This window comes from Thamnophis elegans, chromosome Z (genome assembly GCF_009769535.1).
Source record: "Thamnophis elegans isolate rThaEle1 chromosome Z, rThaEle1.pri, whole genome shotgun sequence".
NCBI classification, from domain to species: domain Eukaryota; kingdom Metazoa; phylum Chordata; class Lepidosauria; order Squamata; family Colubridae; genus Thamnophis; species Thamnophis elegans.
The window spans coordinates 86,606,596-86,628,711 of NC_045558.1; the positions used below are offsets into that span (position 1 = coordinate 86,606,596).

Here is a 22,116-nt window from a genome sequence, read left to right on the forward strand (position 1 = left end):
TATTCCCCATTCCGTTATATACCATATAACATACTGTTAAATACTGGAGATTTATTTTTGTCTCTTCAATCTGACAATCAGTTTACAGGTCTTCAGAATTCCCTTAATCATAATTAGAAGACAGATCTCAATTTAAATGTGTCCCAATACATTGGAATCAGACTTTTTGTGTATTCTATTCTTCACAAGGTATTTCATTAGTCTAGGTGTCAAACTCAAGGTCTGAGGGCTGGATTCAGCCCATGGCTGAATGTGGCTTGTGGGACAGCCCTGAAAACAGCAAATGACTAGTCTGTGATGCCTCTGCCAGCAAAAATGGAGCTCAGAAGGGCCACGGGCAGCCCTCCATTTTTGCTGGCAGAGGGTCACAGGCCATCGCATCCAAAAAGAGAGCCATTTTTGCTGGCAGAATGCTCGGACCGCTATAGGTGGCCCTGTGGTCAAGCTGGCCACATCCACCCCAGCCTCCTGATGGCAAACACAACCATGATGCAGACCTCAATGAAATAGTTTGACATTCCTGGTCTAATACTAGCAGATATGGGCAAAAATTGAGATAACCAGCAGATGGCAGTAAGGCTGTAAAACAAACTATTGCATTCTTTGGTCAACTGGATTTTTGCAGGCCAGTTCTGGTAGCCCAATTCTAACTAATCTATGAAGGAGGAAACATGCAATACAATTACAGAGAAATAGGGTTTTCAAAAACATTTATTGGTTCAGTTGAAAACAAATCAGAATCTGAGCTTCTGGAAAAACCACTTGTTTTTGCCTGTCTTGTATCTGAAAGAAAGAAAACAATTTTGTTAATGGTTCTGCAAATCTCTGGTAAGCATCAGCCAAAGAAATCACTTAATGTATGAAACAAGGTAGGCAATCAATATGCTTATAATAAATATGATGGTTGAGAATTTTTGGACTTGTAGACCTGACATATTCAGAGGGACACCAATATGGAAGATTGATATAAAGCAAGAGATATTGTCAGAAACACAGAAATTATAAAATAAGCCATATCAACCATCGGAATGTATGGTAAATTCTTTTTTAAAGCATTTCCTTTATTAGGGCAACTCAAAGTATAGGTAACAGGCTACAGCTGTTTGTTTAGTGACCACTTGAAGTTACAACAGCAGAAGTTACTTATGACCAGTTTTCACTTATGACCATTGCAACATACCCAATCATGTGATCAAAATTTGGTTGCTTGGCAACTAGCAATGTATTTATGATAGCTGCACTGTTCCAGGGTTATGTCGTCACCACTGGTAAAACAGCTGCACTGTTCCAGGGTCATTTCGTCTCCCTTAACAGTTAAGGTCTATAGCTTAGATTCAACTGGAAACATAACATCATTCCATATTCACCTTTCTTCAAATTTCACTTTAGCCTCTCGCCGTGCTTTACGTTTCAGGGCAGGATCTCTAAATACATCCTTGTTGACAATGGTTTTGTCCAGGGGAATATCAACAGAGTATCTAAACAAAACACAAGAAGTGGGGAAGTTACAAACTCAGAAGCACTTTTGCCTCCTTGCCTGGCTTTTATTTCAAGTTCACAGCTGAAAGCAGACCACAGAAGAAAGGAGACTGAATCAACTATTGATCTTCGTTAAAAAAATATAAATATAGCCCCACATACCGTTTTTATCATTTTTCAGAGTACAAGACGCACTGGAGTATAAGACACACCAAGATTTTGAAGAGGCAATTTTTTTTAAAAAAAGTAGGGAGGCAGATAGAGGGATAGAGAGGGGAAGAGAAATACAGTACGTAAGTAGGGAGAGAGAGAGTAGTTAGGTAGGTAAGTAGGTAGGTAAAGGGAGAGAGACACACACACAGAGAAATACTGTAGGTAGGTAGGGGGGGAGAGTGTAGTTAGGTAGGTAAGTAGGTAGATAAAGGGAGAGAGAGAGAGAAATACTGTAGGTAGGGAGAGAAATACAGTAGATAGGGAGAGAGAGAATGGGTAGGTACGTAGATAGAGGGGGGAGAGAGAGAGTGATACAATAAGTAGGGAGGGAGACAGGGTAGGTAGGTAATGTTTCTAGGTGTATTTATCCATGTGCTGGAGAAGGAAATCACCGACAATCTGCAGCACCTAAGACTTTGTTTCTGCTGGCATAGCACTTGATCAATGTAATTCTCATCAATCAGTTAGAGCTTTCCAAAAGGAAAAAGTTTTTGAACTCTGCAAACCTCCCCAAAAGGGCTCGTTTTTCGCGAAAATGGGTCCGTTTTTAAAAAAAAGGTATGAATAGCCTTGGGGGCTTGCAGAGTGTTGGAGGGGGGGAGGCAAAAAAGCCGTTTTTCATGAAAATTGGCCTACTTTGTCAAACAAAATTGCATGCATAGCCTTATGGAGGCTTATAGAGTGCTGCTGGGGGGGGGGGGAAACTGGCTGTTTTTTGCTCATTTCTGCCCTCCCCAGCTCCCAGTTCTCTGAAAGTCTCCATAAGGGTATGCACGGCCATTTTGATGAAGGAGGCGGGGCTTTGGGAGGCAAAAATGCTGTATTGAAAGTATAAGACGCATCAGATTTTCAGCCTCTTTTTTGAGGGAAAAAGGTGCGTCTTATACTCCAAAAAATATGGTGCTTTCTTTTCCTCCTACATAAAATTCTTCCATATTTTCTTTTCCTTCCAACTCACCTGGTTGGCATCAAGTGGTTGTAATTATAAACTTTAACAAAGGACTTGATTTTGGACCTTTTAGCAATCTTCTTCTTGCCCATACTGGCTGTTACTTTGCGTGGGTAACGATCGATACCTGCCACCAAGGCATGGCTGTATGGGCGGTCTGAAGTGCCATCATCAATGTTCTGTAATCAGAAACTCATTTTAAAAAGTCATATAAAGCATCAACTACAATGTTTAATAATTATACTGTTAGGTTCATCGATTGTAACTTTATTCAGAAGGGAAAATAATAATACTATTTTTGTTTGTTCTGAACAGGAAATTATTTGGACCCAGTCAATTAAAAAAATCATTTCATACTTTTTCAGTTGATCACTGTGCAATTACTAACAAAGTCTGTCTTTGCTTTACTTAAGTCAGAATTTACTAGTCACTTTTTTGGGTTTAAAGAATTTATGTTATCATAAAATGTGCCTACATATATCACTCCAATTTTCAAAATTATAAGTGGAGAAATGAACTCTGCATCAAGTTTTATATAGCTCAATTGAAATCAAAGATTTATCACTTTCTAAGATCAGTTTAAAACAGATTTCTCTATTTTGATATTAGAAGCCCTTAATTTTTTACCTTTACTGTTACTGTTTCTGATGTCACTTTATTATGGTTATGTAGTTTTTATACTGCTTGTATGCTACCCTATGGTGGCTTTGACTTGATGTAAAGTGGTTCTGAAATAGTGGTTTATTATTGAAATAAATAAAATCTAAGATAAAACTATCTAAGAGCATTCCATTACTTTGGGCACAACTTCTAGAATATAAATTGGCAACACAGTCAATATTGGAAAAAGCAAAGCAGGATACGACATGATTAATATTTAGATGGGAAACTACAGTAAATACCAAGGCTATAGAGTGGAGTATAGAAAAATATTCTGGAAGACAGTGGCAAATCACTTTCATACTGTTGCCAAGGTGACTCCATGAAGATATGGTCATCGAGAGTTGAGTACAGGGAGGCTTTACTAAACTACTTGGTGAAGAGATCCAGCTTTCTTACCTTAACAATAACAGCTTTGCGTCCAGAATAGCGTCCAGCCAAAACAAGAACGACCTTCCCAGGTTTCATAAACTTGCCCATCTCTGAGTAGAACAAAGAAAAACTTTAAAATGCAATCACATGTACATATCACATCATTGTTTGAAAAATCGAGCATTTCCTTGCCATCAAGCCTATCTATAAAGTTTCATTCATATATACATATGGTTTTATCTGAGAGTGAGACAACCAGAATTTATACACAACTTTATCTTAGCAATCAGTGATCAACGTTGTTTGGGAGGAAGTTTGATTACCAGCAGGGTTAAGTTAATCTGGTAGATCCCAGAGCCAAGGAATTATTAAGGACAACGCCGTTCAACGCGAAGTTTTTGCTTTATTTTTATTTAAAAGTAGGCAATATATTTATTCTAGACGGCGATAACTTTGCCATGAACGTTGAAAGAAAACACCAGCCCTTAAAGAGAATATATTTCCTTCTCTAGTGCCGGCATATCACAGACCACGAGAAACGAAATTCCCTATCATGGTTACTAACTGCATCTTCATATTTCCAAACCTCCCAAGCCACCAGAGACATGTCTTATGCCTTTCAGCTGCCCCACCAACCTGACTTTCCAAACACTTTGAGAGGATTACAACGGATTGTTCCACAACGGCTACACCAACCTTATCGAAGGTATTTCGCCTACGGGACGAAGCCGGAAAAGGAGAAACTCGTAACTTCCGGCGAACCTTTCACCCTTCTGAACACACCGCGCATGCGCGCTTTCGTTCAGTTTCCGGGCGCGCGAGTGGTTGGTTTGGGATTTCCGTTTACCTGAATATTCGAAAAGCGGTTTCTCTCGTCTTTTCCAAGATTGACATTTGCCTTTACAAAAAAATCCAGGATCTAAGAGTAGTTCTTGCAATTGTGTGTTTAGCTTAATATGTTTACTACCTAGTCTACTCACAACAGATGCTGATAGTGAACTCAACAACTCCTCTGCCGTTCTTTTCTCTCTTTGGGTGAAGATTATCCTTCGAATTAAGCATTTAAAAGAGGAAAGTCAGATTTCGAGAGGAGCTAAATCTAGAACGATAACGGATTCCATTTGTTAATAGCTTTTTTTTTTTTTAAAAACACCGCATGGTAATACAAACCAGGGTGAGCTAAGTTAGGAGCCCTCTTTCCCCTTTTCATATCGTGTATTAATAGAATAGAATAACAGAGTTGGAAGGGACCTTGGAGGGCTTCTAGTCCAACCCCCTGCCTAGGCAGGAAACCCTAAACCATTTCAAATGGTTATCCAACAACATCTTAAAAACTTCCAGCGTTGGAGCATTTACAACTTCTGGAGGCAAGTTGTTCCACTGATTAATTGTTCTGTCAGGAAATTTCTCCTTAGTTTCTAGGTTGCTTCTCTCCTTGATTGGTTTCCACCCATTGTTTCTTGTCCTACCCCAGGTGCTTTGGAGAATAGCTTGACTCCCTCTTCTTTGTGGCAGCCCCTGAGATTTTGGTCACTACTATCATGTCTCCTGCTCAATACTCTGAACTTGGTGTGGGTGCCAGAATAACAGGCTCAGGCAGGAATAAAGGCTAACAAGTTTATTCCGTAACAATAACAGCTAACAGTCAAACGCACCGGCTTACTGACAGGCAACAGCTGAACTGCCGCCTGACAGCTTGCTTTTATAGGAGCTGTCAGATGGCTCCACCAATCAGCTATTAGCTGCGTTCCCCCCCCCTGAAACTACGTGCTGAGCATGCTCAGAACACATTTCCCCTACTTTTCATTAAGCTAGACATACCCAGTTCCTGCAACCGTTCTTCATATGTTTTAGTCTCCAGTCCCCTAATCATCTTTGTTGCCCTTTTCTGCACTCTTTCTAGAGACTCCACCTCTTTTCTACATCGTGGTGACCAAAACGTATGCAGTATTCCAAGTGTGGCCTTACCAAGCCATTATAAAGTGGTATTAACACTTCATGTGATCTTGATTCTATCCCTCTGTTTATGCAGTCTAGAACTGTGTTGGCTTTTTTGGCAGCTGCTGCACACTGGTGGCTCATATTTAAATGGTTGTCATTTAAACCAAGGGGAGAGGAGTTAGTCAACATAAGTAGTGCGATCAATTTATTTTAACATTTCCTAAACACTTTAGCCTTACTGAGACTACTTGAATTGGTTCAACAACAATTTAGAAACCTGGGCATGGTAAAGGAAGATAACCTATCAGTCAGAGAAGGATGAGCTATCCCAATTACATTAAGTAATTATTTTGCTTATTTTTGCCAAAGCAAGACATTTTCACTGTTCTGGAAGATTTGCACCTACACCATTTCTGAAGAATAAATTCAAGAATATTTAAATGTTGGATGTATTTTCTATGTTGAAATATTTATTTAAGTATGCATACCATTACAATTTGCATATTAAAAGGGAATCTTTTGCTTCAACAGTTTTTGGGAATATATTTTAGAATATAAATATACCATAAGATGTTATTTAACACAAAAGAACATTTGTTAAAAATGCTGAGGAAAATACATATTTTATTTCATGCACAGAGCATCTGAAGGATAATTTTGTGGATTGGCAACCTAACATCCATTTATGACTCATTCAAATTACTTATAATAGTTTCCATGAATCCTCTTATATAGCCAACAGAAAATTCCCTTATTTGAAATGCTGGAAATCCTCATCAATATTTTCTGATAATCTTCCATAATTTCTGAACTCTTTTTCACCTATCCCCCCCACCCCCAACCTGTTTTTCTCCTGGGCATTTCTGTCCAGCTTCCATTATTGGATTTGGACATGGGGCAGAAACTGGTGTACTTTGGTGTCAATAAGAAAATATTTTTACTTGGCTTTTCTGTGGTTACCTCAGCACATGCCTCAGCCATTCATTATATGCTTTTCACCTGTAGTTCTTTGTTCTGGTTGAAAACTTCTTTAAAGACTACTATTATGTTCTTTTTATGATAGTGGAACACAGCATTTTCATTTTTTCCTTGTTTTTGAAGTAGGATGTTAGTAGTGTTAATGTCATGTTGACTAATATAATTAATTCAGAATTGTTTGAGACATTGAACCTTTTGAGGATATATCACTGCCAAAGTTCTGATGAACAATTTTAGAGTTTTGTAACTACAATCATGTTCACAACTCCAGCAGTTTGTTGGCAATTGTCTTCTATGCTTAAAGCATAATTTTTTACAAAGAAAATACACTGCAGTGCAACATTTCTTTCCTATCCCTAGAAAATTATGTAAAGCATGTTAAGCAGATCCTCCTGAAAAGGACAGCTTCATGCCAAAAAATCTCCAGACACAAGTGTAATAATTTTGTTTGCTATATATCATTTTTCCATATTCTATTGGAAAGATGTATGTATTTATTTTATTATTTGTGAAAGAAATCTATCAACCTCAGAACTATATATCTTCTCTATGTACATCAAAAGAGATATTGCACTTTTCTTTAGCCAAACATGTACATGTGTCCAGAAGATTCTATATTAGCTTTGGCAGCCTAGAAATACAATTAGAATCATAGTGGGAAGAATACAATTAGGCCACTGAGTCTAATCAGAGTCCAGTTTAGGAATTAAAAGAAAAATAACAAAAACTAAGGACACCAGACTGAATTTATTAAAAGCAAAAGACATTTTTCCAATAAATTTCTTCTTCCCATTGCACTGAACTGGGTTCAAAACAAATAATACAAATATTTTAATTGAAAATACCCAAGGGCTTAGGGTAGAAATGTATGTATGTATGTATGTATGTATGTATGTATATTTATTTATGTGTGTGTGTGTCTTTGGTAATTTGGGTTTTCTCCAGCGTAAAATTGGAGGTGTCTTGGCGACGTTTCGACGAAGTCTCATTCATCATCTTCAGGCTTCGTGCTTCCAGGAGCAATGTGAGATTGGGTGGGAGCTTGGCTGTGTTCTGATTGGGTGGAGGTGTGTTCTGATTGGTTGGGGGTTTGTGTTTCATGTAAGGATAGGAGGGGTTGGCTAATGGTGCAGTTGCAGTCTTCTGGTCCTTGGTTGTGCGGGTTTTTGTCTGCTTTCTTTGTGGATGTTTGATGGTGACATCCTGTGTGGCTCTTGTGAGTGTGGGCCCGGTGTCATTCATCGTGTAAGGGACTCATTTATCAATAAGGGCAGGCTTCCAAATGGCTGGCAGGCAGGAGGTAGGGAGCCATTAGATTTCCTGTAGACTAAGACAGTGGTCCCCAACCTTTTTATCGCCGCGGACCAGTCAGCCTTTGATAATTTTACCGTGGCCCGCTGAGCGCGCGCAGGGGCACACAGGGCTCTCTTCCCTGGAGCCTTTGCGCACGGCCCAGGAGCTTTTGCGCACGGCCCAGGAGCCTTTGCGCTGCAGCCTGTTCCTTCGCCTCCCCCCCCCCGGAGAAAGCCGGTCCGGAGAAAGCCAGTCCCCGCGCCTCTCACTCCCACACGGGCCACCTCCGAGCGTCACAACCCCACCAGCCCCGCATAGAGCGAGCGAGCAGCTCAAGGTCACCTCCGGACAGCGGCAGTGGCCCCTTCCAGAAAAACCTGCAGCAAAGGCGCCAGTTAACCACCACCTGCTTACCAGGGTTGGCTGCCTCGGGCGCTTGGGCAAAAGTGGCCCCGAGGAGGCGGACGCGCACAGCTGACGCGCGTCTTTCCAAGCTCCACAAAAAACCCCAACGGCCCCCTTTCGGTGCGGGCTGGAAGCCAGGCGGGAAGTTCCCGTTCTCTTACCTGGGCTGTGACGACTATTGGGGAAGTGTGCAGTACCTCAGAAGTAAAGCTGCCGCTGCTGACGCCGTTCCTTGGAAGCGACGGAGTGGCTGAGGCAGGAAGGCGCGCGGCGGTGGCAGCTGTTCAGCCAGCCGCCTCGCAGGAGAAGAGCCGCTCTTGGGTTTCGCAGGGGGCGGCGGTGGCGGCGGTACCAGCAGCGCCTGGGGATTCCACCAGCGCGCGCGCGGACCTTTGGGCAGCTGTTCAGCCAGCCGCCTCGCAGGAGAAGAGCCGCTCTTGGGTTTCGCAGGGGGCGGCGGTGGCGGCAGTACCAGCAGCACCCGGGGATTCCACCAGCGCGCACGCAGACCTTTGGGCAGCTGTTCATGTCCCCCGGCCGCTGCGCGGCCCGGTGCCAGGTACTCCACGGCCCGGCACCGGTCCGCGGACCGGGGGTTGGGGACCACTGGACTAAGATATCCAGGAAGGGAAGTTGGTTATTTACTTCTGTTTCCATGGTGAACTGTATTTTGGGGTGTAGGCTGTTGAGGTGTGTAAGGAAGTTGTCCAGTTGTTCTTTCCCATATGGCCAGATTATGAAAGTGTCATCTACATATCTGAGCCAGAGTTTGGGTTTGTGATCCGATTTTTCTAGAGCTTGGGTTTCAAAGTTTTCCATGTAGAGGTTGGCAATGACAGGTGAGAGGGGTGATCCCATGGGTGCTCCTTCTATCTGTTTGTATTTTTGTCCATTATAAATGAAGTATGTGTTGGATAGACAGTGGTTGGTCAGATCAAGGATGAGTTTGGGGGGGTTGTATTTGTTTTGGATAGATGTCAAGGCTTCTTTGATTGGCACTTGGGTGAAGAGGGATACGACCTCGAAGCTCATGAGTAGGTCGTTGGGCTGTAAGTTTTGTTTCTTTATGATCTCTATGAACTGGAAAGAGTTTTTTACATGTGAGGTGATGGAATCTGCATAGGGCTGTAGTTGTTTGGCGAGAAATTTGGCTAGATTTTGTAGAGGTGAGCCTATGGAGCTGACTATGGGTCTAAGTGGAGTTCCTTCTTTGTGTATCTTGGGGAGACCAAAGAGCTTAGGGCATCTGGATGATTTCTCTCTGGGAATGATTCTTTGCTGGATCTCTCCGCTGATGGGGGAGGCTTTTATTTTGGATCTAGTGGTTTTTTTCCACTAGAAAACCCAAATAACCAAAGACCTACATACTAACACCTACATACTAAAGTCAAATATATATATATATATAATTAAAATCACATGCCCTTTTGAGCAATAGGATGATCAGAATCAGCTTTGAGACTGTAGGTTATCTTCAGTCTTACACATACAGGAAGTCTTACAAGACACTATACAAAGTTACAAGTACTGCATATATGGATACTAAAAGATTACTATTCACCTAAACAATAAGAATGCCACAATCTGAAATGGTCATTCTTTAGATACATCTTTTATCACTATTCTGGAGAAATGCAATTCAAAAGAAGAACATTATAACCAAGCCTTGTTGCTTTAAGAGATCTAATGGAAGAATTAATAGGTTCAGGTTCAGCATTATGAATTTCCAAAACAGCAGCTTGATTGGTTATGCATAACCAAATCAAAGGAGGCTATTTTGTCTGCCATTGAGAAGACTTCTAGCATCAAGTTATTTGTTCTTTCAAGGAAGATGCTGATTTAAATGTTCAAGCTTAATAGCTTTTTCATTCTTGACTTCAAGTTAAGTTTTACCCTACTGCCAAAGTAATTAAGATCCCAAATTAAACTGTCCTACAAAGAAGCATTATCGTCTCCAATTCTTTCCATTCTAATTCTCAAAATAATCTCTCAACATCTGAATGCAGTGGATTTTTTATTTTCCTTATGTTTGGTTGGAATCTAAGTAAACTGGTACTTACTTAAGCAATATATTCCCTTATCAACAAACCAGCTGAAAATATTGAGCATATACTGACCTGTAAGGATACAATGGACTCTATTTCCTAGCACAAAATAGCTCAACTGGAAAAAACAAACACATTTCCCTGGAAGTAACTGGCTTTGCAGCATCAGTATCAAATAGTTTTAAGGCTCCTGGCACATAAGTCTCTTCTTCAAATGTGAAAAGCCAGGCAGTATATTTAAAAATTAAATTATAAATGTAGGTATCAGCCCCTCTAGGCCTCATGGAGAGAACACACAAACTGTGATGCAACTTAAATAGTAGCCATGTTTAAATATAGCCTTGGTTCCATGGCAGGACAAAATCTTCCTAACATTCCCCTCCATACCTATTTGCAAGTGAAATGCTCTCGTAATTCCATTGTCAAATTTGTACATGTAGCATATATCTCAAAAGATCCTGCTAGTCAGGATCCTAATGCATGTGATTGGAATCACCAGTAGAAGCAGAAGATTAATCAACTAGAAATATTTCCTTCTATAGGAACATACCAATATGGTCTTCTGGTCAGAATAAGAAATGTATACTTCCCACCAGCCAACCCCATGACTGAAACAACCTCCACTTGCCAAGCCACTCAAAAGGCATCCCTGATGTTTTTCAACTGCCGAACGGCCAAGTCCACAGGAAGGCTGAATTGTAGATTACTAAGACGGCTAAGGAGGTTAAGGGCTCCCTCAAACCCTGTCTGGGCCATGTAACTCCAGGGTTGGTAGTGGGCTTGGATCAAAGTTCCTGACTTACATATAAGATTGAGCCATGAGACTAAACGCTGCTCATTGAGTGCCAGGCATACCAGCGCCTTCAGTTCTGAGTCTGCACTACGCTTGAATGGGTCATGTTCTGACAATACTGTGTGAATGGCTGACAGCAGGCTCTGCTTTGGGGTGACAGGTACCCCACCCATCACTGGAAGGGCAAAAGACTGGGAGAGTTTGCGAGCTGGTGATTCCACAAAGGCACGGCCGTTCTTTGAACTGTAATACTTCACAAAGAGTTCCCATGGATGCATGGGCTGGGGAGAAGAGCCCAGCATAGGAAGCAAGCAAGCAATTGGAGCTAGAACCAAGCTCATTCCAGGAGATGGGGTGTAGAGACCATGAGCCAGAAGATCCCGCACTGCAGTTGTCAGTTCTTTACGTACTGCCAGTGTTAGTTCGTCACGTCCTCCCAAGGAAGTGTCCTGGATACCTGAATAACTGATGACATGTTCTGTCTCTTGCAACTGGTACTTTTGAGCCAGTTGCCTGACATGGGCTACGGCCATCTCTAGCTTGTTCACTAAAGGGGAATAGTCTCTGTCAGACTGGTTCTTCTGCCATAACTGATGAGGGATTTGACCTGTTGCACAACCAAATTGGCTCAAAGCAAAAATCTGTAGCATAGTAAGCATTCGACGCATGAGATGCAGCCCTGTTTCTCGCATCTTCTGGGCTTCTTCTGAGTTCACTGCAGAGAGAAAGTGAATATTTTTTTAAACACAGGTACATATACTTGCATATTGTAGTCTCACATCACTGTCTGAAGAAAGGACAGAAGGAGGAGAAAGACTATGATGTTTGCAGTTATACTTAGGGCTAACTTTGGCAACATTCTATATAGTTTTGGAGAAAGAACAGAACTTGAGAATGTGGTTAGTGGGCACTGCTACAGAAATATGGGTGATGAAAGAGGATTGTAATATTCATGTTGACTCATTCAGCAGGACAACCTGGGCAGATAATGAAAAGGAGGCATGCCCATGTGGTTGTCCGTATCTGAAGGAAGAAACATTAGAGCTGCTTTTTTTCATCTCTGAGTATTTTACAGCATTCACATAACTCCATATTCAATGAGCCTGATGGTGCCAAGTACCAAATATATTCTTGCAGCCATAGCATTTTTCAGGATGAGAACTCCTCTCATCCCCCAAGATGTTTGGCTGTCTGATATTTAGAAATCTGATTTCCTTATAGTGATGGATCATTTTCATGCCTGCGATCTGATTTTCAAGACAAGAAAATAGTATAAGCCAGTAGTAATATATCTCCACTAATGGGAATGAAATCAAGCCTACAATTGGGCAGCTGCTAAAAGCTCAGCTGAGCAGATAACCAATTTCTACTCAGCTCTTTCCAAAATATTTGTGATGATTTTTTCCCCCACAATGGTATAAATAAGATTTCAGTGGCTGCTTCTGCCAAGATCTCAAAGGCTGATAGAAAAAATAAGAATTGGGGTAGATAAGCCAGTGATGGAAGGGTTATGTAACTGTCACTTCTCTCAATAACCTATTCCAAACTGCCACTTCCCATTTCTACAACAAGCAAACGTCCTCTATTAACTTTTTATCCAACCGACCTTTTCAACTATGATACGCAAACAAATTCTTGCTTGGATGGATACCCACCTCGGCTGCTTCTGTGATGTTGCTGCATGTCTGGCTTGCTGGTGCCACTTCCAGTTTGTTCATTTGAACAGTCACAATGTCCTTCCTCTGGTTTGCCAGGACTACCTTCTTCTGCAAGAAAAAAAAAAGATTTTGACCAACCTTTATAAAGCCAAGAGCTCAGCTTTAGCTCACATCATATATTAGTGAACCAAAGGCCCATCTTCATCTCAGCAATAATACTTCTCTTTCAGTTATCTTTATATACATGAAGACTAACAGTTGCCATGTATTATTTCTGTACTCTCTGCTTCCACATTCAGTGCAATCATTTGAGGATATCTCAGTTCTGTACAAGTCTTCATAAAGAAGGGTTCTCCCAATTTCTAGAGAGAATAGAATAACAGAGTTGGAAGGGACTTTGGAGGTCCTTTAGTCCAACCCTGCTGAGGCAGGAAACCCTACACCATTTCATACATGGTTATCCAATCTCTTTTTAAAAACGTCCAGTGTTGGAGGGCCCACAACTTCTGGAGGCAAGCTGTTCCACTGATTAATTGTTGTAACTATCAGGAAATTTCTCCTTAGTTCTAGATTGCTACTTTCCTTGATTAATTTCCACCCATTGCTTCTTGCCCTGCCCTCAGGTGCTTTGGAGAATAGCTCAACTCCCTCTTCTTTGCGATAGCCCCTGAGATATTGGATCACTGCTATCATGTCTCCCCTAGTCCTTCTTTTCATTAAATCAGACATGCCCAATTCCTGCAACCGTTCATCTTCACCACCAGTCTCCTAATCATCTGTGTTGCTCTTCTCTGCACTCTTTCTGCATCTTTTTTTAATTGTGGTGACCAAAACTGGATGCAGTATTCCAAGTGTGGCCTTATCAAGGCATTATAAAGTGCAATTAAACACTTCACGTGATCTTGATTCTATTCCTATTTAGGCAGCCTAAAGCTTATGGCTTTTTTGACAGCTGCAGCATACTGCTGGATCATACTTAAATGATTGTCCATTAAGACTCCTCTTAACCTTCTCACAGTTACTACTATTGAGCAAGGTACCACATGCATTTTGATTTTCTCGCCTAAATGTAGAACCTTATTTTCTTCATTCAATTTCACTTTGTTAGATAATGTCCAATGTTTAAGTCTGTCAAGATCCTTCTGTATCTTAAGCCTATCTGGAGTATTGGCTATTCCTGCTAGTTTGGTGTCATCCGCAAATTTGATGAGTTCCCCATCTATCCCGTCAAATCATTGATGAAGATGTTGGAGAGTACTGGGCCTAAAACAGAACCTTGGGGTACTCCACTGTATACTTCCCTCCAGTTAGAAGCAGTTCCATTGAGGACTACATGTTGAGTGCAGTTGGTCAGCCAGTTATGAATCCATCTGATGGTGATGCTGTCTAACCCATGTTTCTATCTTATCAAGTAGTAGGTTATGGTCTACTTTATCAAATGCCTTACTGAAGTCCAAGTAAATTATATCGGCAGCATTCGTCTTTTCCACTAATTTTGTAACTTGTCAAAGTATGCAATAAGATTATTCTGGCATGATCAGTTTTTGTCAAACCCATGATGTTCGCTGATTCACTGCTTGATTATCTTTTCCAGAATCTTCCTTGGTAAGATAGAAAATCTGGAGTTGGCATGTAGTAATTATATAATAGAAGTTAATGGTTATCAGTTTGTTGAGAACAGAAATATAAAGAGCTCTGTGGTAATATAGTGATTAACACTGCCATTCACTCGATTTCAGCGCCACTAAGTTTTAAATAAATATTAATTTATTTACATTTCTAAGTTACCCTTTACGACCCTGGCTTGATCTACTGGTTAAGGCTCAAGACTAGAAACTGGGTGACTATGAGTTCTAATCCTGCCTTAGCCCTGAAAGTCACCTTGATGATCTTAGACTAGTGTCTCTCAGCCCAGTTCACCTCACAATACCGTTGTGGAGAAAATAAGAAGAAGGAATATTAGATATGTTCGCTATTTTGAGTTGTTTATAAAAATGATAAACACGGGAAAATAACTAAATACATACATACATACAATATAGAAATATATTACTCATAAAACAGAAAAAGAATGTCAGAAAAAAATAATCACCATTCCGCCACTCCCAAAGGTCACTATTAACATTAACTCTGGGAGAAGAGTCAGGTCTTACGGATTTGTTTAAATAAGGACTGAGTGAGTGATTTCAATAATGTCTAACAGTGATGGTGAATCTTTTTGGCACTGTGCCAAAAAGGGAGCGCGTGCACGCTCATCTGGGCCACAACCCGAAAGAGGAGCTGCCCGGGCGGCACGCACATGCTGGAAAAGGAACTTTTGGTTTCCGCAATGTGCATGTGCTGCAGCCAGCTAGTCTTCCAGTTACTGCTGCGCATGTGCATGCAACAATCAGCTCGCCGGAGCGCATGCTCACGGCAGAAAACAGAAGACCAGCTCTTCCAGTTTCCAGCACTGCTGCACAAATGAAGGCCAGCTGATCGCCACGTGCACATGCACACCAGAAATCCGGTAGAGGAACAGGCAATGCCACACATGCCAGGTTACATGGCTCAATGTACCACTTCGGGCACACTTTGCCACAGGTTCACCATCATGGTCTATAACATCCTTCTGGAAAACTGAAATTATGTGATATTTGTTGCTAAACCCTGCTTTTTCAGATATCACATCTCTGTATTTTTATTCTTTCTCATACAAAACCTCTAATGCACAAAGAATGCAGAAGACCAACTGAAAGTGAGTATCACACTGGGTATGGAAGTGAGCATATTCTTGTTATTGTGACAGTCAGTCAATGTTATTAAATCCTGCAAGAGCTCATAACTGAAACCACTCTAAATATCAGTAATGATCAGCTTTTCTTCCCAAACAACAGCCCATTATTCAACAAGCCACATAGATAAGTAGACTTGTGACAAATTTTGGTACAACCAGGTTCTCCTTATCTTTTTGGATAACTTCACAGAACCTAATGTATCTATGAAAATGGATAACAACAGGATCTGATGAAGTGGACTCTAGCCTAAGAAAGCTGATACCATAATCAGTTTTGCAGGATACTCAGGTTCCATAGATTTACTTCATAGATCCATTGTTTACTTTTCCTGCATGACAGGAGAACCAACCCCCCTGAAAAATTATTAAACATCTGTCACCTTTTCTCACTAATTTGGGTAAGAACAAACAAAATGTGATACTTATTAATTTCTTAAGCTGAAGTAAATATTTATATTAATTTGGTATCACAATTCAGTCCAAAACTACAGGTTATTCAATACATTCCATAGTCCCTTTCAGATCTGGTTCCTAGTTTATCCCATGAATTGTACAATATATGCAAGATATGTATATTTTCTGACCCTGGATGAAATTGATAAACATTTCAAGGTCCCGGATCTGGGTTTTTAACTGATCCACCAGCTGTTCCTTTACACGTGCTGGGTTGATGATTTGTGCCACAGCAGCATCCAACTGTTGACGCAACTCTTCTGGGGACAGCAAGGCAATGTCCTCACTCAAGTTCATGTCCAATTTCTTGATTAGCTCCTCAATAATCACCTGTGAAGCATAGCAGAAATAAATCAGGAGTTAATCTCACTCCTTGCTAAGGATTCTCTTCCCAAAATGTTTAAAAATCAAATTGCTCAGTTAAAAGTGTCCCTTTAGAGACAAAAGAAAATTATGTCTGACTATAAACCAATGAGTCTTACCTGCTGTCTCTCCATGACCATAGACTGAGGTAACGCATCATAGCTACCCTCCTGGTAGGCAAATGTTTCCAAGTCATCTAACTGTGCCTTAAGCTGCAGAATTAGTTCTCGTTGCTTCTCCTTTCTAGCTTCCAGCTGTTCTTGCTTCTCATATTCATTCTGAAATGAAGAAAAAAGGGTTGTATTGTACCTCTGTGTAAATTGGGAGTACAGTAATTGTAGGAGGAGAGCTGTGTTAGTCAATTGGAGCAAAAAAATTAAGAAGAATGTAATAGGACCTTTTCTGATTATTATTATTTTTTATTAAAAGGCATTAGCTTTCAGGGCCCGCTGTTCAATTAATCAAATTCAGAGTGGCTATACAGCTTATAAAATGAATTGCAACTTCCAAAAGCTTATGCTTTTTCATATAATCATTAATCAGAAATGATGCTATCAGACTCCTATGGACTTCAAGAGTAAAATTAGAATAAAGTTCTTAAAGAACCATGTGTGTCCAGACCTAATGGCTATCTCTTGTTGCATAAAACAGTCAACTTTGAATTGAAATCGCAACAGCCTTTTGGAGCAACTTTCTCCAGCTCTAACTTTTATCCACAATCCATTAGTCTCAAGAGAATCCATAATAATTACATCACTGGCAGGGAAAAGATGCCCTACAGTTACGACCTGGAAACTCTCCTTGCAGCCACTTTATATGCCTTTCTAATTCAACAGCCTATAAAAAGTATAAAGAGATGAAGAATACAGCAGACACTCGTTAGGTAAGCAAAGTCATTTATAGATTTTTTTTTTTTACAGAAGTAGTCCTCAACTTATGACTACAATTGAGATTTGAATCTCAGTTGTTGAGTAAAGTCATTAAGTGAGATAGTTATGCGACTGCTTCATTCAATGACCAAGATTCTGGCAGTCCCTTTTGCTGTTGTTAAGTGATCTGCAAAATTGTTAAGCAGATGGAGCAAAAGAACTGCCGGCAGATGGATTTCAACCCCACTCCCCATTTGCAGAAAAGAATGCCTCTACAGGGCTACAGAAATGGAGATTTGATCTCCGCCATCTATGTTCCATTTTTGCAATCCAGCAGAGTAGTCCTACAATACTCAGCAGGTAGCAAAGATGAGAGAGAGAGAGTCCTTTTGATGGGCAATCTTTCCTGCTGTTTCCTCATTGACTTTCTATGGAAGCCAGCAAAGAAGATTTCAAATGGTGATCACTTGGTAAGTGTGAAGAAATTGCCAAGTGTCCAAATGTGCATATGTAAGGGGGGGGGGGGACCGACAATGTAAAGTTTTACAATGTTTTGCAGATCATAAAACACTCTTTATGAGGCCATCATAACTTGACAGTTATTAAAAAACTGGTCGTAAGTCAATGATTACCTGCAAAAAAATTTAAAAAGATATGGTACAAGAACCTCAGAAGATTTTCTAGATCTTGGAGAAATTTCAGGCACACATTTTATGATATGATTTGAGTCATGCTACTTGGTGACCTGCTTCAAATCACAACCTATGATCCAGATTCCAGGCTCAATTGTTTTCATTAATGAGGATACTTGTATTCACTGCTGTGGCCTCATAGCACCTAGACAAAATTTACAATATTTTGGATAACACAATATATCAGAAAAAAATAATATTATTAATATTATTATTTTATTATTAGTTAACAATATTTTGGTATCTACTGTTAGTGACTGCCAAAGACAATACATCAAATTTAATTAGAGCAATTGCTCTGTGATAACAGTAATTTGTTAGGGATTAGCAGAAATTAGTTGGCATGGTACTGAAGACTCCAAAATTTATGCTGCCTTGGTTATATGAATACTAATTATATATTTCTGCTCCTCCATTATACTTCAATCAAATGCCATATAATAAAAATGTTTGAAAATTTTGTAATTCAAAAATTTCCCCACAATCTATATTACCAAACTTACTTATTTACTAATTACAAAGTTATAAAAACAAACTGGACATCTTCCAATACTAATTTTGAAAAGACTTCTGAGAAGAGAAAGTCTTATAAGTTTGTTGGACAATACATTTTATTAATTCGCTCTGGTTGAAAAAATATTTTCAATGATTAATATTAGTGTTAGAAATTTAGAAGTGGAAAACTCGAAGTGTGGCTTTATAATAATTTAAAAATTTTCAACTATATTGGAACACATCCATCAGGAAAAGCAGAATGAGCCCAAATTTTAAATCCTATCTTTTGACAACCAGTTGATTATAGGAACATCATACAGTAATAACAATCTCTTCTTCCCAAACAGTTGATTTCAACAGTTTAATGAAACAGATTGTTCCTGAAAGACTAGAGCAGTTGCATCCTTCACTACTGTAATGTTTCCCTTAATATGGGACCCGAAATCTACTTCGTGGTTTTAAATACCAGCATCAAAACTTTTAAGTAACTGGTTTATTCTCCACCGGTGGGTAAATTTCCCATCGGACAGAGCCAAGCTCCATGGAATCTTTGTAGCAGCTTAAAATTCAACTATCTCAGATGGCTCCGGATTCATATCTATCGTATAAAAAAGTAAATCAGATTTATTAGACAACGAGGTTACCTAATGCATCTTTGAAAGATCACAGCGGAGGAGGGCTGCAAAAGCGACCTCCAGCCCCTGCTCACCTTAGCGTCACTGGCCACTCCGTCCACCGCCGCAGCGGCAAAGCCGAGGCCGGAGCCGGGGCAGCCGCGGAAAGCGAATTCCTCCAGCTCACGGAGGAGACGCTGCTGCTGCCCTGGCCCGGCACGAGCCACTTGCCGGAGTCGGAACTGGACCTGTGCGAAGTGCGAAGCCAAAGCCAGGAGCGCCGAGTGAAGGCGGTGGCGTTCCGCCCTAAGTGCCCGCGGGGACCCTGGTTCGGCTTCGATTTCCTCCCCGACTTCTTCCTCTCCAGCTTGGACTTCGGCTACCGCGCCCACCGGCGCCCAGCGCTCCCCGGGATTCGCCGCAGTCTCCATTGCCGCCGCTTCGAGGACCCGCTGCTATCTACTACTCTGAAATGTCAACGGGGGACCGGGCCGGCAAAATGAAACGTCACTTCCGGTTTTATGAGAAGCGACTGAGAAAATCGTCATGCGGAAGTAGATGTTGCCTTCGGTTCCTTAACGCCCACAAGAGCGTACAAGTAGCGTCATGGCTGCGTTCGTATGATGTGCGTTCCATGATTGACTGGAGGGGACGGGGCTATTTAAATCAGTTTTTGGGATTAGAAGTATAAATTAACCAAGAGATTTGAGTTCGCACAACACATTTGATTTAAAAAAAGCTGATTTGTGAGTCTCCTCTAAACCAAAACATTGTAGCGACTACAATACCTACTTAAAATAGATATATGGCAACTATAATATATTCTGGAATATATATACCGGTCAATTGCCTAAAATAAACTTCAGCGACTTCGTTTGAAACCTGAACGCCGGGTAGAAGCGAAAAGAGCATAGCTATGTTAGTAAAAAGGATACATATTTCAGCTGAGATTAACTTAAATTTTATTAACTACATAATGTATAATACTGATTATTTCGAAGGACGGGAATGTATTTACTTACGAATTAAAGTTAAACATGTTGCAATTATATAAGGTTTAGAATTCAGACATACTTGTAGAACAATCACGCTTACTTGGAAATTTCTTTTTTCAAAGAGGCTTTCTCCAAGCATAGTTAAAAATGTTAGAAGTTGCAACTTAGTGTATTTCTATAATGAAATTAATTGATTTACTGAGCAGAAATCCTGAATGTAATCCCTTTAAGCAAACTTGCCTTATCTTGAAAACAAATTTACATTGATCCTCAAAAGTTTCTGCGAAAATATGAAAAATAACTATTCTTAAAATTATTTAAACTGGCATACCCAAGAAAGTTTTTGTTTCAACTGAACTATAAGCATCAAAGCGACTAGAGTATCTACTTAAAATAGATACATGGCATCTATGATATATTCTGGAATGTATCAGGACATTTCTGGAAATGAGTGTTGGGCAGCAACTACTGGGGAGGGGGGAGCCTCTGAATTTAGCTCCGCCTGGCCCAAGGGGATCAAATAAGACTGTCTTGCCTAAAAGGGCAAGAAAGCTAAGGGGGGGGGGCGACGGGGGGAGCGACGACACAGAACACAATAAACGGCAGCCATCATGGCAAGGTGAGTGCTGGTGGTTTGGCGACAGCTCTTTGTTAGGACTTGTTCTGTCTTTCTCTTCCAGCTGATCTGATTCAATGATCTAACTTCTGGGATCCCCTCAAAATAGAATAAAAATCTATGGTCTTGCCTGGGCAGGAAGCTACTTCCTCAGATCTTTAATATTCACTGTATTAAAATGTGGTATTTGTAGCTGTAAACATTTAATTGATTCGAATTTTTCAATTATATTACATTGTGTGATCCTCCTAGTGTCCTTTTCCAAACTGAGCAGACAGTTATTTTACTGAATAACTAGCAACTCTCTCTGTTCAATGATCAATTCAGTCTAACATTCTTGTTATTATATGTGGATTGATATGTGGATTAGGTCCGAGTAATTTATTTGGGGGTTTGAGGAAATTTGCTAATTTTAGTTGATTAACTTATTTTCAGTTTGACTGTCAATTATCTAATGAAGATAGACCATTGTAAATTAAAAATGATTTGTGTTGTAACTAATTTGGGTGGTATACTAATCATTTTAAAGCATTATTTTAACAGCCAATCTATGTCCTGTTGATGATGGGAGTGAAAGCCACTTTAAAATTAAGCCATTTTGAACCTTAATCAAAGATTTGATGACATTCACTCAGTCTATGCCTAGCAAGAGAACCTTTTTCACAGAATATTTGGTCCTGGTGGGACTAGTTCCACAATTAATCGAGCTAAACAGATCAAGAGCTACCAGGTGGTTCTGTTCTAAATAAAGCAGCTTTATAATGGTATTTACATATATGTGTTTTATGAATAATAAAATTCTTGCAAGACCAACTGAGAATAAAAAATGAAACATACAGTACCTTATAATAATTTAAAATGGGACTTTCTGTATTATAATTTGCCAGTTTGATGTAGTAGTTACAGTGATGGCTTAGAAACTAGGAGACTAGGATTTCTAGGTCTGCTTTAGGCATAAAAGTTACCTAGCTAACTTTGGGTCAACCACTCTTTCTCAACCCTGGCCACTTCAGGTTATTGTTGTGTGGAAAATAAAAGGCAGGAATGCAGATAGTCCTTGACTTACAACAATTCACTTAGTGACCATTCAAAGTTACAACTGCACTGAAAAAAATAACATGATCATTTTTCACACTTATGACCATTGCAGTACCCTATGGTCACATGATCTGCATTCAGATCGGGGTGAAATTCAGCAGGTTCTGGAGACCCTGTAGCGAAAATTTTGAGTAGTTCGAAGAACCAGCAAATATCATCTCTGGCTGGCCCTAGAGTGGAGTGGGAATGGAGATTTTGCAGATTCTTTTCCCCAAGAGTGGGGAGGGAATGGGGATTTTGCAGTATCTTCTCTTGCCACACCAACCAAGCCACAACCACAGAACCAGTATTTGAATTTCATCACTAATTCAGATGCTTGTCAACTGACTCACATTTATGAATGTCCCGGGATCATGGAA

General features: G+C 40.3%; 3 protein-coding genes across 8 annotated transcripts in view; 1 reads left to right on the forward strand and 2 right to left on the reverse strand.

The window, feature by feature from the left end:
* Positions 1 to 693: 693 nt before the first annotated feature.
* RPL27 (ribosomal protein L27) lies at positions 694 to 4,462 on the reverse strand. 3 transcript variants are annotated; one of them, XM_032238257.1, is made up of 5 exons: positions 4,375 to 4,462; positions 3,701 to 3,783; positions 2,651 to 2,820; positions 1,368 to 1,478; positions 694 to 783 (listed from the first exon to the last, which is right to left on the reverse strand). In XM_032238257.1, exons 2-5 carry the CDS (start codon positions 3,779 to 3,781, stop codon positions 735 to 737), a joined length of 411 nt encoding a protein of 136 aa, XP_032094148.1. In that variant the 5' UTR covers positions 3,782 to 3,783; positions 4,375 to 4,462; the 3' UTR covers positions 694 to 734. The 3 variants fall into 3 exon arrangements, with proteins under 3 accessions (XP_032094148.1, XP_032094149.1, XP_032094150.1); XM_032238258.1 differs by having other exon boundaries at positions 4,370 to 4,437; XM_032238259.1 differs by having other exon boundaries at positions 4,310 to 4,375.
* A 5,825-nt stretch (positions 4,463 to 10,287) lies between these two features.
* RUNDC1 (RUN domain containing 1) lies at positions 10,288 to 19,563 on the reverse strand. The gene is made up of 5 exons (XM_032237776.1): positions 19,144 to 19,563; positions 16,498 to 16,656; positions 16,147 to 16,345; positions 12,784 to 12,894; positions 10,288 to 11,843 (listed from the first exon to the last, which is right to left on the reverse strand). The coding sequence occupies exons 1-5, from the start codon at positions 19,477 to 19,479 to the stop codon at positions 10,972 to 10,974; spliced, it is 1,677 nt and encodes a 558-aa protein (XP_032093667.1). The 5' UTR covers positions 19,480 to 19,563; the 3' UTR covers positions 10,288 to 10,971.
* Positions 19,564 to 19,608: 45 nt separating this feature from the next.
* The window catches only part of LOC116522756 (putative protein PTGES3L), a 28,232-nt gene continuing 25,724 nt past the window's right edge, over positions 19,609 to 22,116 (forward strand). For 3 of the 4 annotated variants that reach the window (XM_032237781.1, XM_032237778.1, XM_032237780.1), the window contains exon 1: positions 19,628 to 20,662. In XM_032237781.1, the coding sequence (XP_032093672.1) occupies positions 20,655 to 20,662 (8 nt within the window). In that variant the 5' untranslated portion in view covers positions 19,628 to 20,654. Of the gene's footprint in view, positions 20,663 to 22,116 lie in introns of all 4 variants that reach the window. The other variant, XM_032237779.1, reaches the window with a different exon arrangement.